The sequence below is a fragment of the Cheilinus undulatus genome, linkage group 2 (genome assembly GCF_018320785.1).
Source record: "Cheilinus undulatus linkage group 2, ASM1832078v1, whole genome shotgun sequence".
Taxonomy (NCBI): Eukaryota; Metazoa; Chordata; class Actinopteri; order Labriformes; family Labridae; genus Cheilinus; species Cheilinus undulatus.
Genome location: NC_054866.1, coordinates 3,190,780 through 3,204,930, shown reverse-complemented (window position 1 = coordinate 3,204,930; position 14,151 = coordinate 3,190,780). Strand labels below are relative to the sequence as shown.

The window sequence follows — 14,151 nt, the reverse complement described above, 5'->3', positions numbered from 1 at the left end:
AGCGTCGAAAGCAGTGGTGTAGAGCACGCCACCACTGGACTCTAGAGCAGTGGAGACACGTCCTCTGCAGTAACAAATCGTGCTTCTCCATCTGGCAATCTGATGGACCAGTCTGGGTTTGGTGGTTGCCAGGAGAACAGTACTTGTCTGACTGCATTGTGCCAAGTGTAAAATTTGGTGGAGGGGGGATTATGGTGTGGGGTTGTTTTTCAGGAGCTGGGCTTGGGCCCTTAGTTCCAGTGAAGGAACTCTAAATGCTTCAGCATACCAAGAGATTTTGGACAATTCCATGCTCCCAACTTTGTGGGAACAGTTTGGGGATGGCCCCTTCCTGTTCCAACATGACTGTGCACCAGTGCACAAAGCAAGGTCCATAAAGACATGGATGAGAGAGTTTGGTATGGATCAACTTGACTGGCCTGCACAGAGTCCTGACCTCAACCCCATAGAACACCTTTGGGATGAATTAGAGCGGAGACTGAGAGACAGGCCTCTTCATCCAACACCAGTGTGTGACCTCACAAATGCACTTCTGGAAGAATGGTCAAAAATTCCCATAAACACACTCCTAAACCTTGTGGAAAGCCTTCCCAGAAGAGTTGAAGCTGTTATAGCAGCTAAGGGTGGATCGACGTCATATTAAACCCTATGGATTAAGAATGGGATGGCACTTAAGTTCATATGTGAGTCAAGGCAGTTGAGTGAATACTTTTGGCAATATAGTGTATGTGCCTTTGTGTATACCACTAGTTTGGTTGATCACATTTTAACATGACCTTTTCAGGGTTACTCCATCATCATATAACCACTATTGCTTAAGTTTACATTTTGCTTTATGTATCACTGTATCACCTTTGTTTCTAATCCTTTACCCCTCTCCCCCTGCACCATCTGTACCCTTCATACAGAACTGTAAAACAGCAGAACACAAACAAATGTCTTCACCTCCAGGACATACATCTGAACACTGCCAACAATATAATTTCTCTCCCTCCCTCCGTCTGTGCAGCCCTGGCTAAAATATTATTGTGTTATTCAATTATTGCTCTATCCAGGGCGTCTTGCTCTACACAACCCATACATTACTTTTATTGTCATTGTTTGTATTATTTCTGCTGCCTTTCTCTCTTTCGCTTGTGTTTTACTGTTGTGCCGTTTTGCTTTTCTCTGACTTCACTGTCATTGCTTGTAATCCTGTGCAAGCATGTGTCTTATGGTCCCTACAAAAATGTGGTATAACAGCTCTCCAGCCCAAGGTTTCTCCTCCAAGAAGCAGAAAACAAGTGGGAATAATGAAACATGTTACCATGGCTGGTTCTGACAGCTTCCTTCGCCCATCAGTCTGCAATTCTTTTTCTCTTCCTGCAGCAACAAGGGAATCATCAGGATGAGATATGGCAGGATCTCCTCGCTCTTCTTCTCTGGCTGCCCCTCTCATCAGACGTCTCGATATCTGTGTTTCATCGTCTGAAGAGTCTTCCTCATGAGGAGCCAGACCAAGGCTATCACTGGACATTTCCCCTTCGCTATCTTAGAGAAAAAGAAACAAACACAAAGAGGAAAAGTTTTACTCTGAAATGTGATAAGACAGGATTTTGTCAGCTAAATTTTAAAGGTATACAATTTTGCTCATCTATGAAGGTTAACAGAACACATAGCTTATCTTTGGTTCATTAATATTAATCACTAAGGATCACCCTTTATTATAATTTTGTTATCAAATTCAAATGCATGTGTATGCCTTTTTTTGTAATTTTTGGTGTGTGTGTGTGTGTGTGTGGGTGGGTGTGTATGCATGTGTGTGAACCTGCATGCCTTATAAGGATATGCATCAGTAAATCTTAATGTGTGTGTTTCATATTGGGGCAATCCAGGCCCATATTCACAGTGTAATCACCTCCCCGTCTGGTGTAACATTAGGTCGGGTATTTATTAAAACCATAATCTATATTTTGAAAAATACATTACAATTCTTATGGCTGGATCCAAATAGGCTCTGACAGCCCAGAGAAATCAAAAGAAGCCATTACTGTGAAGCTTTTTATTCATATAAACTGCCTGCCTACTGAGAAATCTGTTCAGGTAAAGAGCAGCCTGGAGAAGCATCCTATCAGGAAACACTCAGACGCAAAGACCCATGCTCCCTCAGCCATAAATATGAATTCCACTTTTTCACTTTGTAAGCCAAATCACGGTCCACAGAAACATTATGTGGTCTCTAGAAATCTCACCAAAGTGAATCAAACTGATACTTAAGAAACAACCTGGAGCAGACTGTATGAAAGAGCCTGGTGGTTGCAGAAGTGACAGCAATGCAGAGGAAAGAAAGATGGTTCAGGTGTGACAGCCTATCAGTCTAGATTAATGTTATTATCAATGATGCACCTGTGACGGATAGTACACATGCTCTACAACCTATCTCCAATAATCAAATCAACTCCGGTATTAAAACAAATAGACCAAACCCTTTCCCCAGCCACCCAAGAGAGTGTAAAACTGCCTATCTGATTGGTCAAGACTTAAGAAAATTCAGATTCTGGTCTTGCGTTGTATTCAAATTACAAATTAGAATAAATGAAATGAAAAGTGAAGACGAGCCTTTTTAAATGTATAGTTAAAACTGTATGATGTTTATTTTCTAGCCTTTTAGGCCCTGCCCCTGATAAGTACCCCACTTTAAACTCCTGCATGCACATATGAGGACATTACATTCTGGCTTTTCTACAACACACCTTTACTAGATAACTGTCCAGAATGCCCACTGAGGTTACACTAATCTGCATAAACTGCTGGGAGAATTTGCTGTTCAGATATTCTAGGGAATTTGTTTGAGAATTAAAGTATTTTCATGGCTATTTTGCAGGTATGTTTGTATATTGGAGAGTTTCATTGGAAGTTTTTTCCTTTGGATGTTTGCGGGAATCTGATGGAAATTCTGGGGTATCTTATTGGGAATGGGAGGGTGGTCCTTTGCAATTTTCAAGAATTTTCATGAACGTTTCTTGGAAATTGTTTTGATGTCTGTCATTTTATGGAATCTTGGAAAATTTATATGTACATTTTACGGCACTGATCATCAACTGGCGGCCCGGGGGCCATATCAGACCCCCAAAGCTTCCTGTCTGGCCCCCAATAGATAATTAAATTCATAGAAGAAGATTTTTTGGTTTTAAGAGTATCCTTTGGCTTTAAATGTATGCAGCTGTTAAATCCATCCCACAAAAAAAATATTGAAATAGTTTTAGAATGACTTCACATTTGTTCTGTTTTTATAGAAATTCACTGTTATAATTAGCAGATATTTAAAAAGAGTTCAGGTTGGCAGAAGTGCTGCAAAAATAACCAGATAAAGTAGTGAAATGAGGTTAGAGAGAAGTAAAAATGAGTGATAAGTGGCAAAATGGGTTGTGGAGTGGCACAGAGGGACAAAAATGGTTGTGAAAAGAGGTCAAAATGTTGCAAAACTTGGTAAAAGAGGAAACAAAGGGGCAAAAGGTAACAAAATAACAAAAAATAGTCCAAAAAGTGAGAGAAGTGGCAAAAATAGAAGAAAAGCGGCAAAAATTGATAAAAGAGTGGCACAAAAGGGATAAAACATGCAGGTAAATTGCTTTAAATGGGTTAAAGAATGGCAAAAATTGGGTTTAAGAGGCAAAAAGTATCAAAAATAGGTTATAAATGACAAAAAAGTGAGGAAAAGGGGTTAAAAAGTGGCAAAAATAGAAGTAAAGTGGCAAAAATGAGTTAATACTGGTCCTAAATCACAATCGTGGAGGGCCCATTTTTCTGGAACTTTCTGGGGCCAAGCCAACTCTGTTGTCAGGCCTGCCTCTTTGTGTCCTGCTTCATTATAGATAGTAGGGATAGATCACACTGAAGATACAAATACTACTACAAAATATTCAAATCAGACCAAAATATTTATCTAATTTTCATATATTTAAAAGTCCGGCCCCCAGAGTTTCTGTTGAGACTCAGTCTGGCCCTTGTGCAAATGTACTTGATGACCCCGTTTTACAGAATGTACGTAGAAATGTTAGGAAGAATTTGCTTGACAATTTTCAGGAACTGACAAGGAATTTTTGGTAAAAGTTTTAAAATGTTTAGGCTTTAAAGTTTCACTGAAACATTTGGGGACTACTTGATGAAATGCTGGGGTATCTTTTAAGGGAATATTCTTTACATTATTTCTGATAATTTTTAAACAATATCTAAGGTAATTTCTTCAAAAATTTACAAAATTTGTGTGGATTTTGGTGAGAAAACTTTCCAAGAAATTCCTGTTTAAATCAAGGCTGATGCTTTAACTTATTAGATCCTAATTATCCCAAAGAAGTAGGAGTAACTAAAATGCCTTCCAAACAACAGCTCAGGCCTCAGGAGGTTAAAGGAAAAACTCATAAAAACTGAACTAAAACAAAACATTTCTGTGAAATAAAAAACTAATTGAAACTAACCTGAAATTAAAAACAAGATGCGAAAAGAAACTAATAGTGATAACTATGCATTGCATGGCTGAACAAACGTCTGATCAAATTGATGGAAAATCAGCACACTGGTCCACAGTCTGCCTGCTTTGAAATTCCCACTGTATGCCTGTTTCAATGTTCCCTCCAAACTGTGTCATCCTGAACTTTCAAACAATGCCATCGGCAACCAGACAATGACAGGCGGCTAAAAAAAAAAAAAAAAAACGAGGATGGAGAAGATAGTCACTCCCTCTAGGTAAGAAAACAACAGCTGAGAGTAAATATTTTGACACTGACTACACCCTGGCATTCCTGCCAACTTTATTTGAGCAACATCTAGGTTCTACAGAAAAAATAAGAGATCTGTTTTTGCTATCTATCCACTGGGTGTGAGCAGCATCTCTGCAGGTAAACGGAGTGGTGTCCATGGATGCACCGACTGAAGGTTATTCTGCTCACAGTCAGCCTATTTACTTTCAAAATTAGCGTCCAGATTCCTAAAAGAACCGGAAACATAATCTTTATTAGTGACAACCCATAAACTACTGTTATACCACACTGCTCTTCAATGGTCATTCTAGTAATGGTGAAACTAATTCTAAATGCATACCTGGAGCAGTGGTTGGATAAAAAAGATATAGGCCGATATTTACAGCTGGTACATCGTCTGTAAATACTGTAAGAAATGTTCATATTTGCCCATACTGATTCCATTCTAATAACACTGTGCATCCCTCAATTTCTGTTTAAAAAGTAGATGTTTTTATTTTACTGTCAGCTCTGTTTCTTCTGTCTCGGTTTGGGTCAGGTTCACTCAAACAAATGTGTCTCCAGTCTTATTTTAGTGCAGACTTGAAGCTTTATCACAGGGTTTCTGATGTATGTGTTTTATTGCTGTTAAATGCAGGTTATCGGTCACATGGCTAACTAAAGGAAATTGGTCTTGTTCTAAACTAATGGTCATATGGGCCAGAAACAAAAATAGTCTTGCAGAAACTCTGCCCCTTCTCCTTCTTCAGTGTTCTTATGTTGAGCCTGATGCTAAAGTCGTTTAAATGCATTTTTATTCTCATCAATCTACACTCAGTACTTCATAATAAGTCAAAACGGCATTATAGACATTTTTGCAAATATATGACAAACAAAAAAATGATTTATCATATTGACAGAAGTATTCAGACCCGTTGCTCAGCACTTAGTTGACCCAGCTTTGCAGCAATTTCAGCCTCAAGACTTTCTGAATATGATCTTACAAGCTTTGCACACCTGGATTGTTTTTTTTTTTTTTTCATCTTCTTCAATCCTCTCAAGCTCAGCCAGGATGGATGGGGACTGTCTGGCCATTTTCAGGTCTCTCCAGAGATGTTTGATAGGGTTTGAGTCAGAGCTCTGGCTGGGCCACTCTTGGACCTTCACAAAGTCATCCCTAAGCCACTCCTGTGTTGTCTCTGCTGTGTGCTTTAGGTCATTGTCATGTTGAAAGGTAAGACGGCCCAGCCTGAGGTTCTGAGCGCTGCGATAAAGGTTTTCATTGAGGATATCTCTGTCTTTGTTTCATTCAGCTCTCTCTCAACTCTGACCAGTCTCCCATTCCCTGCTGCTGAAAAACACCCCCACAGCATGATGCTGCCACCACCATGCTTCACTGTTGGGATGGTACTGGCCAGACATAAAATTTAGAACTGGGGCCAAACAGTTCAATCCTGGTTTCCTTAAACCAGAGAAACTTGTTTCTCACAGTCTGAGAATCCCTCAGGGGCAAACTCCAAGCAGGCTTTCATGTTATTTGCACTGAGGAGAGGCTTCTGTCTGATCATAAAGCACAGACCAGGTGGATTTTTGTCCCATCTCCATACAGGGTCTCCGGAGCACCCCACTCTCTGAAGACCCTTCTGCCACAGCTCTTGAAAGAGTTCTGGGATTGTCCAATCCATGTAATTTACCACAGGTGGACTCCAGTCAAGTCGTAGAGACCTCTCAGACATGATCAAGCGATTGGAAGAGTGTAAAAAGAAGTTAAGGGGGCCTGAAAACTTTCTGAGTGTGCTGGCGCCCCATGTTAAAATGTCTTATTTTTTATCTTCTCATGAGAAAACTGAACAGAATTACAAATTAATGCACAGATAGCATCCTGCTTTCTTCAGTTCAGATAAAATGCACCCATCCACTAAATCTCACTGTTATGAAACATACTGATTCATTACAGATGCTTTTTGGAAACAAAGACATTTAAAACATTCAGGAACAAAGTACATGACCTGACAGTTACATTTCTCCACTGTTTTTATGATTCCGTTTTGGCACAGAACTGGACATGACTCTGGATCCTGTATCTGCAGAGAGGATTACTGTTATACCACATATACTGAAATAAATGCTGCTCAACTGGAACCAGAGAAGACCTCAACAATCAGTCAATTCAAATAAAAGTCTGAATGAAACGTCATGACTGGAACAGTTGAAAAAATCTTAAACTGTGTTGTGACAAAGAAAAAAAAAACGCCTTTTCTATTCTATACTTGTATTTATTTTGCCATGGCCTATTATTTCTTTCTCATCTTATTGTATTTTCTTTTCCTCATCCCTATTATGAGTTTATTTTATGTCTACTGTAAAATATTAAAAAACTCAAAAACTCAAAAACTCAAAAAAAAAAAAACAAAAAAAAAACCTTGGTTTGTGGATTTATGTCCAGACTGGGAAAATCATCTTCACAAATCACATGATGTCAGACAGACCTGATATTGTATGACGTGTAAAGTGGCAAAGACTTTCTAAATAATGAGGACTCTTAGCTGAGAGTCAACAGGGACCAACTGAGCAAAGAACCGTATCGCTGGCAAACATGACAGTGGGAGGACGGACTTCTGATTCTTGTGTTGTTTTTGATGTAATTATTAAGAAGATTTGTCTGCACTTTTGTTGGCAGATTGTGGGTGCACTGCCTGGTGTCCCAGATGTCGTCCCTGCCCCCTTTAAGAACAACAGTTTGGGCTCGGTGGTTGAAGCTGAAACAGCAGCGCATCCACTGAGTAGAGATGTTTGATACAATTAGGACCAGAGCTGAACACACGTTCATTCATGAGTTTATCATCACTAACAGGATTTGAATAATCTTTTAAATGAGGATGCTAATACACATAATTTTTAATCTCTGTTAAGCCTTTATGGGGCAAGGAACCATATGTGGTGACTTTCTAAATAAAAATGAATTAAATTTGTTTTAAATTGGACATTACTTTTCAGACGTGAAATGCTACTGGAATTTTTAGTCCCTCCTTCACATCAATACCACACACACTGTGTGTGTTTTTATTTATAATCTTGTCTTGTCTTTTCATAAGTGTAGGTGTACACATGTTAATATGTAGATATACCACCCTTCTTTTATAAAGTAGAACAGGAATGATTTTTCTTAGCCAATCATTGAAGATCAGTCAATATCACTCAAAGTGAGATCAAACCATCTGACCAATCAGGAGTGGCTCAGAGAGTCTCATACTTCCTGTTTCCTTCAGAACTTGCAAAATACAGTTTTGCATCTCTTTGCATCTCCCAAACAAACAGCCCAATGATCATTACTGACCATGGTGAGATTTAGAGACTCTCATTATACAGGTGAACTGTAGAGCTAAATGGAGGGCCCATATTTGATCATGCACCCACCATTGTACACCCTTAAAAGGGTGTCTTTATTAAGACATATGACCAACTCATATAGCAAACATACTAAGGGTGTTTTCTGAAAAAATGACTCTTGATACTGTAGGATAACAGTACTTTATTGTATTGTAGGTAGATGTTGGCACAGGTTTGTAAAAAAGAGTGATCCAGTGGCAAATTTTCCAACTTCATAGATGCTACTGGCTTTGAGCGGTTGTTTGTGTCTGTGAGCTTCATCAGAGAAATTAAAACAATACATTAAGTAAACATGTTGTGCAGACTGTAGCTTGACTAATTATTGGCTATTAGAGGAATAAAACAACTGCCAGAAACTTAACCCTCTATGGTCCGTAATATGATGCCAGGTGGTAAAAAAAATATTTGTGGTGTTTTTTGTTGTCATAAAATAGATTAAATAAACATAATCTAAGAAGAAATTAATTTTGTTTTTAAGGGTACTTTTTGTGGCACGTTGCCTCGAGGCAAAACTGCACCATTATAGAATGGAATGAACAAGAAAAACATAATTTAAAATTTGAACAAAAAAGGTTTTTAAAGCATGTTGGAACGTAAAGTAGCTGCAACAGGTTGCAATTCATGTTATTTGAACTTTAATGATGAAATACTTATTTTCAATATCTATCTTACTATATTCTGGTAATATTCGTTGCTGTACTTTTACCCTCACTATCCTCATCCTGATCCACATTACTTTTCACTTTCCTCATCCTCATTCTCATTCTCATCGTGATCAATCTCACTGTCCTTGTCCTTGTTTTAATTTCAGTAATCACAGATTTATACCCAAAATGCACGATACCAAAATGTAATGGTATCATTGTGCACTCCATCACAGTACATTGTTTGCAGTATTCCATAATGGTGCGGTGTTGCCTCAAGGCAACACGTATATTTTAACAATTTCCCATTATTTATTCATCAAAAATGCAACATTTAACTACTAGAAATTAAACTTTAACCACCAATAATTATGTACACACTTTTTCCTGCCTCAGAAATATCTGGAAAATATATTTTCTTGCAGTTCTTTTGCAGCACAATGGCTGAGCTGTTTTGTGTGAGAATATCTGCACAAAAAGTGCTCAAGATGGCAACCAGAGCGTCATAAGACAAGTCAAAACACTTTCGTAGGTTCTTTAAGGTCCTGTCATTTTTATAAGTATTTGATCAAACTTGGGAATGTATTATGTGAGTGCACAAGGCCAAAAAGTGGTCTGTTTCCTACAGGCAACACTGGACCATAGAGGGTTAAAGTTCCCCGTTGTACCCACAGTCAGCATGTCATTGTTACTTGAATCAAAATCACTAATTTTAGTTTCATTTTAGCTAAGTTACTTCTTGTTTTCCTTTGACAAAGCATGGGGACCCAAACAGCTGGTCAGAAATGCTGAGGTGGAAGAGCACGTAGCCCTCAGTCGAAGCATGCATTACAAAATGTTGCCAAACACAGAAGCTTTCTGGGTGACAAAATGCTTTGAAATGTCTGAAATAGAGTACAATGAGCCAGCTTTGAGTTTTGGCGTATTTTTACCTAAAACTTGTTAAATCACATGGATCAGATAGACATGTGGCAAAAACTTGTTGCTACCCGGCTGTTAAAGAAAAACACAATGGTCACTGAAATAACTTGAAACTGACAAAAGTAATAAAAAAATACTAAAAAACAGCTTATGAAAATCAGACATTACTTTTGAATTGTGGTTCAACAGAATCATTTACAGAAAACAACGAAACTGGACTGAACAAAAAAGGATGGTACCCCTAGAAAAGATGTAAAATAATTCAACCATAGGGCAGGTTAAACTAAGGTGTGTCCTGTAATTAGCATCACAGGTGTTTTTAAACTTATAATCAGTCAGTCTGACTATTTAAAAGGGTGAAAAGCCATCACTGTGCTGTTTGGTGTCATGGTGTGTACCACACTGAACGTGGACCAGAAAGCTAAGGAGACAGTTGTCCCTGGAGCTTAGAAAGAAACTTATAGACTAACATGTTAAAGGTAAAGGCTATAAGACCATCTCCAAGCAGCCTGATGTTCCTATGACTACAGTTGAACATATTATTTAGAAGTTTAAGGCCCACGGGACTGTAGCCAACCTCCCTGGATGTGGCCGCAAGAGGGAAAGTGATGATAAATTGAAGAGATAATAGGAATGGTAACCAAAGAGCCCAGAACAACTTCCAAAGAGATTAGAGGTGAACTCCAGGTCAAGGTACATCATTCTCAGGACGCACCATTCATCGCTGTTTGAGCCAAAGTGGACTTAATGGAAGACTCCACTCTTAAGAGCAAATCATAACAAAGTCACACTGGAATGAGCCAAAATGCATATTGACAAGCCACAAAGCTTCTGGGAGAATGTCCTTTAGACAGATGAGGTAAAATGGAGCTTTTTGGATAAGATAAGATAAGATAGACTTTAATGTCCTTGTAGGAAAATTTATCCTGGACTCTGTCCCACAGTTACAAAATCAATAAACATGTACAGAAAGATCATACAGAACACATAACATTACATCCTGTAGCAGCAGCATATCATCTAACAATTTTCTACATCTACATGACAAGCAAACATCTGGCAGCAGTGGCATATTGCACAACCTCTTGGCACATCTTAAATCACCTGTTGTTCAGAAATTTAATGGACATAGGCACAAATGAATGTTTGTAACGGTTCAGTCTGGTCTGAGGGACCCTAAATCTTCTTCCTAAGGGTAAGAGCTGAAACTCAGAGTGGAGAATGTGGGTCGGATCAGAAACAATTTTCTGTGCCTGTCCAACCACAGACTGCTCATATACTGTTTGGAGAGATGGGTGCTTTCTGACACCCATGATTTTCATAGCAGTCTGCACGGGACGAGTTATCTGTGATTTTAACTGAACAGATAAATGACCATACCAGGCTGTTATTCCGTATCTGAAAATGCTTTCAAGGACAGCAGAATAAAACAACAACATTAGCTTCTGCTGAACTCCAAATACTCTAAGTCCGCGTAAAAAATACATTTGAGCACAGGCTCTATACATGGGTCCTCAGCTGAGCGTATTGTCAATATGAACCCCCAGGTACTTTTAAGAGCAGACCTGTGTGATGGGTTCACTGTGGATGACCACAGGCTGCCAATCACCCACACTCCTGGGATCAAACACCATCTCCTCAGTTTAAAAACCATCCACCTTACACAAAGAATCCAGAATATCTCTGTGAAGCCAAGTCTCCGTGAACACCAACATTGAAGAGTCACGGTACTCGTGGCAGGCCCTGGCGTTGATCCGCTCATCCATTTTATTCCTTAGTGATCTGACATTGCTGAGGATCATCGATGGTAACAGTGGCCTGTTACCTCACCGCCAGTGGCGCTGGGGGATTCCTCCTCTCTTCCCCCTTCTCCTGAGGCGTATCCTCGGGTTTGCAGGTTGCCTTATATCCTCAGGTAAGCCCGGGGATGGCGAGGCTCCCATAGCATAGAGAGTCACATCAGCTCTATGTTCACAGACGCAAAAATGAAGCATGCAGAGAAAAGAAGACTGTAGCTACTGTGAGACATGGAGGAGGCTGGGTTATGTTCTGGGGCTGCTTTGCTGCATCTGGCACAGGGTGTCTTGAATCTGTGCAGGGTAAAATGAAATCTCAAGACTATCAAGGCATTCTGGAGCCAAATGTCAGAAAGCTTGGACTCAGTCACAGGTCATGTGTCCTCCAACAGGATGAGAGCCAAAACACACAGATCTAAAAACAGACAAGAATGACTAAGAACAAAAGATTGGACTATTCTGAAGTCAGCCCTGATCTAAATCCTAGTGAACATCTGAGGAAGAAGCTGGAACATGCAGTTTGAAGAAGGCACCCTCCAATCCTGAGACAGCTGGAGCAATTTGCTCACGAGGAGGGGGCCAAAATACCTGGGACAGGTGCAGAAGTCTCATTGACAGTTACAGAAATTGCTGCATTGCATTAAAAGGCTGTGCAACAAAATATTAGGGGTACGGTCATTTTTGTCCAGACCACTTTCATTGTTTTTTTTTTAACTCTGTTGAACCACAATTAAAAAATGTCTGATTTTCATTACTTAATTTTCAGTAACTTTTTATTTCTTATACTTTTGTCAGTTTAAAGTTATTTCACTGTTTATTGTGGGTTTTTTTGTCCTGCACAGAAGGATCCCAACAATTTTGTATACACCCATGTATGATGCTGTCTAACTTCTCCTAGTATGAAGCAGTGATAATTTTGGCAGCTATTTTTAGTTTTAGTTTCAGTCTTTAAATGAAATGCATTTTAGTTTTAGTCACATTTAAGTCAGATTTACCCACAGTGGAAAAAATATCACAGATTTTGAATGTCCAATGAAAACTAAATTACATTTTAGTCTAGTTTTAGTCATCTTTTAGAAAACTAAACTTAATTTTTGTCAGTTTTAGTCATCACATATCTATTTCTGTTAGCCTTACTCTAGTTTTTGTCATGGAAAAAGGCTGTCGACAAACATTTTTAGTCATAGTTTTAGTCGACAAATTTAACACTGGTATGAAAGGGCAATTCTGATTAAAATCACTGGATACTGATGCCACTACTATTGACAATAACCTTATTTAACCCAACCTGAAAAACACAGAAATATCCCTTTAACAATAGTGATGAAACACTAACATACCATGCACAGCAGAGAATTAAAATGGATTCTGAATGTCTTAAACTCTAGCACTAACGTTTTATTCAGGTTTAGTCACCTTGAGAAAAACTAAACTGATCATATTGAGGTTTGTCATAAGAGATCTACTTTCAACTAGTTTTAGTTGAGTCCTCCTGATGGAAAAAGGCAGTCAACTAACATTACTTGTCATAGTTTGAATCACTGCAGTTGATAATGCCCTGGAGCTTCACTGACTTTATTCAAAAACCTTAAATCATTTGTAGATATGAAGCAATTAATGGATATTTCAGATGTTATCTGTTTACTAAATCTTTTACTGGATTTGGATGGTTGGGTCCCCTTGTTTCCCCCTTATTGGCTGTTTTTAATCACCTTTTACATGTTTCGTTTAAAATTTTTCAATCGTGTTTCTTTTTTCCCTTTGTCAATGTATTTTAATGTCCTGTGTGAAGCACTTTGAATTGCCTTGTTGCTGAAATGTGCTTTACAAACAAACTTCCCTTGCCTTGTGATGCAGAAAGACTATTTTAGTTGGACTACCTAGATCGGGAGAGTACAGTAGAACATCTAATGGGGAGTTTAATGACTCTATAATTCTTTTTTTGTTTGTTATTTTTGGTGGTCTGATGGATGTGTAGATTGTGGCCGATGTATTGGTTCAATCTTGAAATGGTTTGGAATCACAACAGTCATGCATGTCTAGTGATTAGGGCTGAACGATTTGCAAAACTAATCAAATTGCAATTTTTTTCCTGCAATATTGTGATTTAAAATGTGATTATTTAGGTTCCTCATTTTTTCTGCTGTTCAACAAACATAAGCACAAAATCATTCGATATCATAACAAGTTCGATATGAGATAAGTTAAACTAGGGCTTAATTTAGAGAAAAAAAATCTTATTGCGATTTTGGCTCACATAGCAAATTTGTTATCAATTGCTTTATTGAAGGGGATGATCATTTCTCATATTATTCTCATTTTGATGAAGAAAAATAAATGCATGAGCAAGAAAAGAAAGATTTTTGTAAAAAAAACTAACATAAAATAAGATACTTGAAGGTTTTAATAATGTATAAAGCAGTAATACTCAACATGTGCCTCTAGAGCCACATATGGCTCTTTTATGTATTCATTTGAATATTATTCCCCCAGAAAACTTAAAAAAGCTTTTTTGAGCTTTTCACCATTTTTTCCAACTTTTCACCCAATTTATCTACCTTATGCCACTAAATACCTCTTGTTTCCTCTTCTTTGCCCATTTTTGCCACTCTTGACTGCTTTTTGCCCATTTTAGTCACTTTTCACTCAATTTTTGCCATGGTTTTGCCACTTTTGGACCAT

The 14,151-nt window shown here is 38.4% G+C and overlaps 1 protein-coding gene across 3 annotated transcripts in view; it reads right to left on the bottom strand.

Annotated features, from left to right (window-relative positions):
* zbbx (zinc finger, B-box domain containing) overlaps positions 1 to 14,151 on the bottom strand; it is a 170,885-nt gene that overhangs the window by 36,765 nt on the left and 119,969 nt on the right. For all 3 annotated transcript variants that reach the window (XM_041810314.1, XM_041810320.1, XM_041810326.1), the window contains one exon: positions 1,307 to 1,530. In XM_041810314.1, the coding sequence (XP_041666248.1) occupies positions 1,307 to 1,530 (224 nt within the window). The remainder of the gene's footprint in view (positions 1 to 1,306; positions 1,531 to 14,151) is intronic.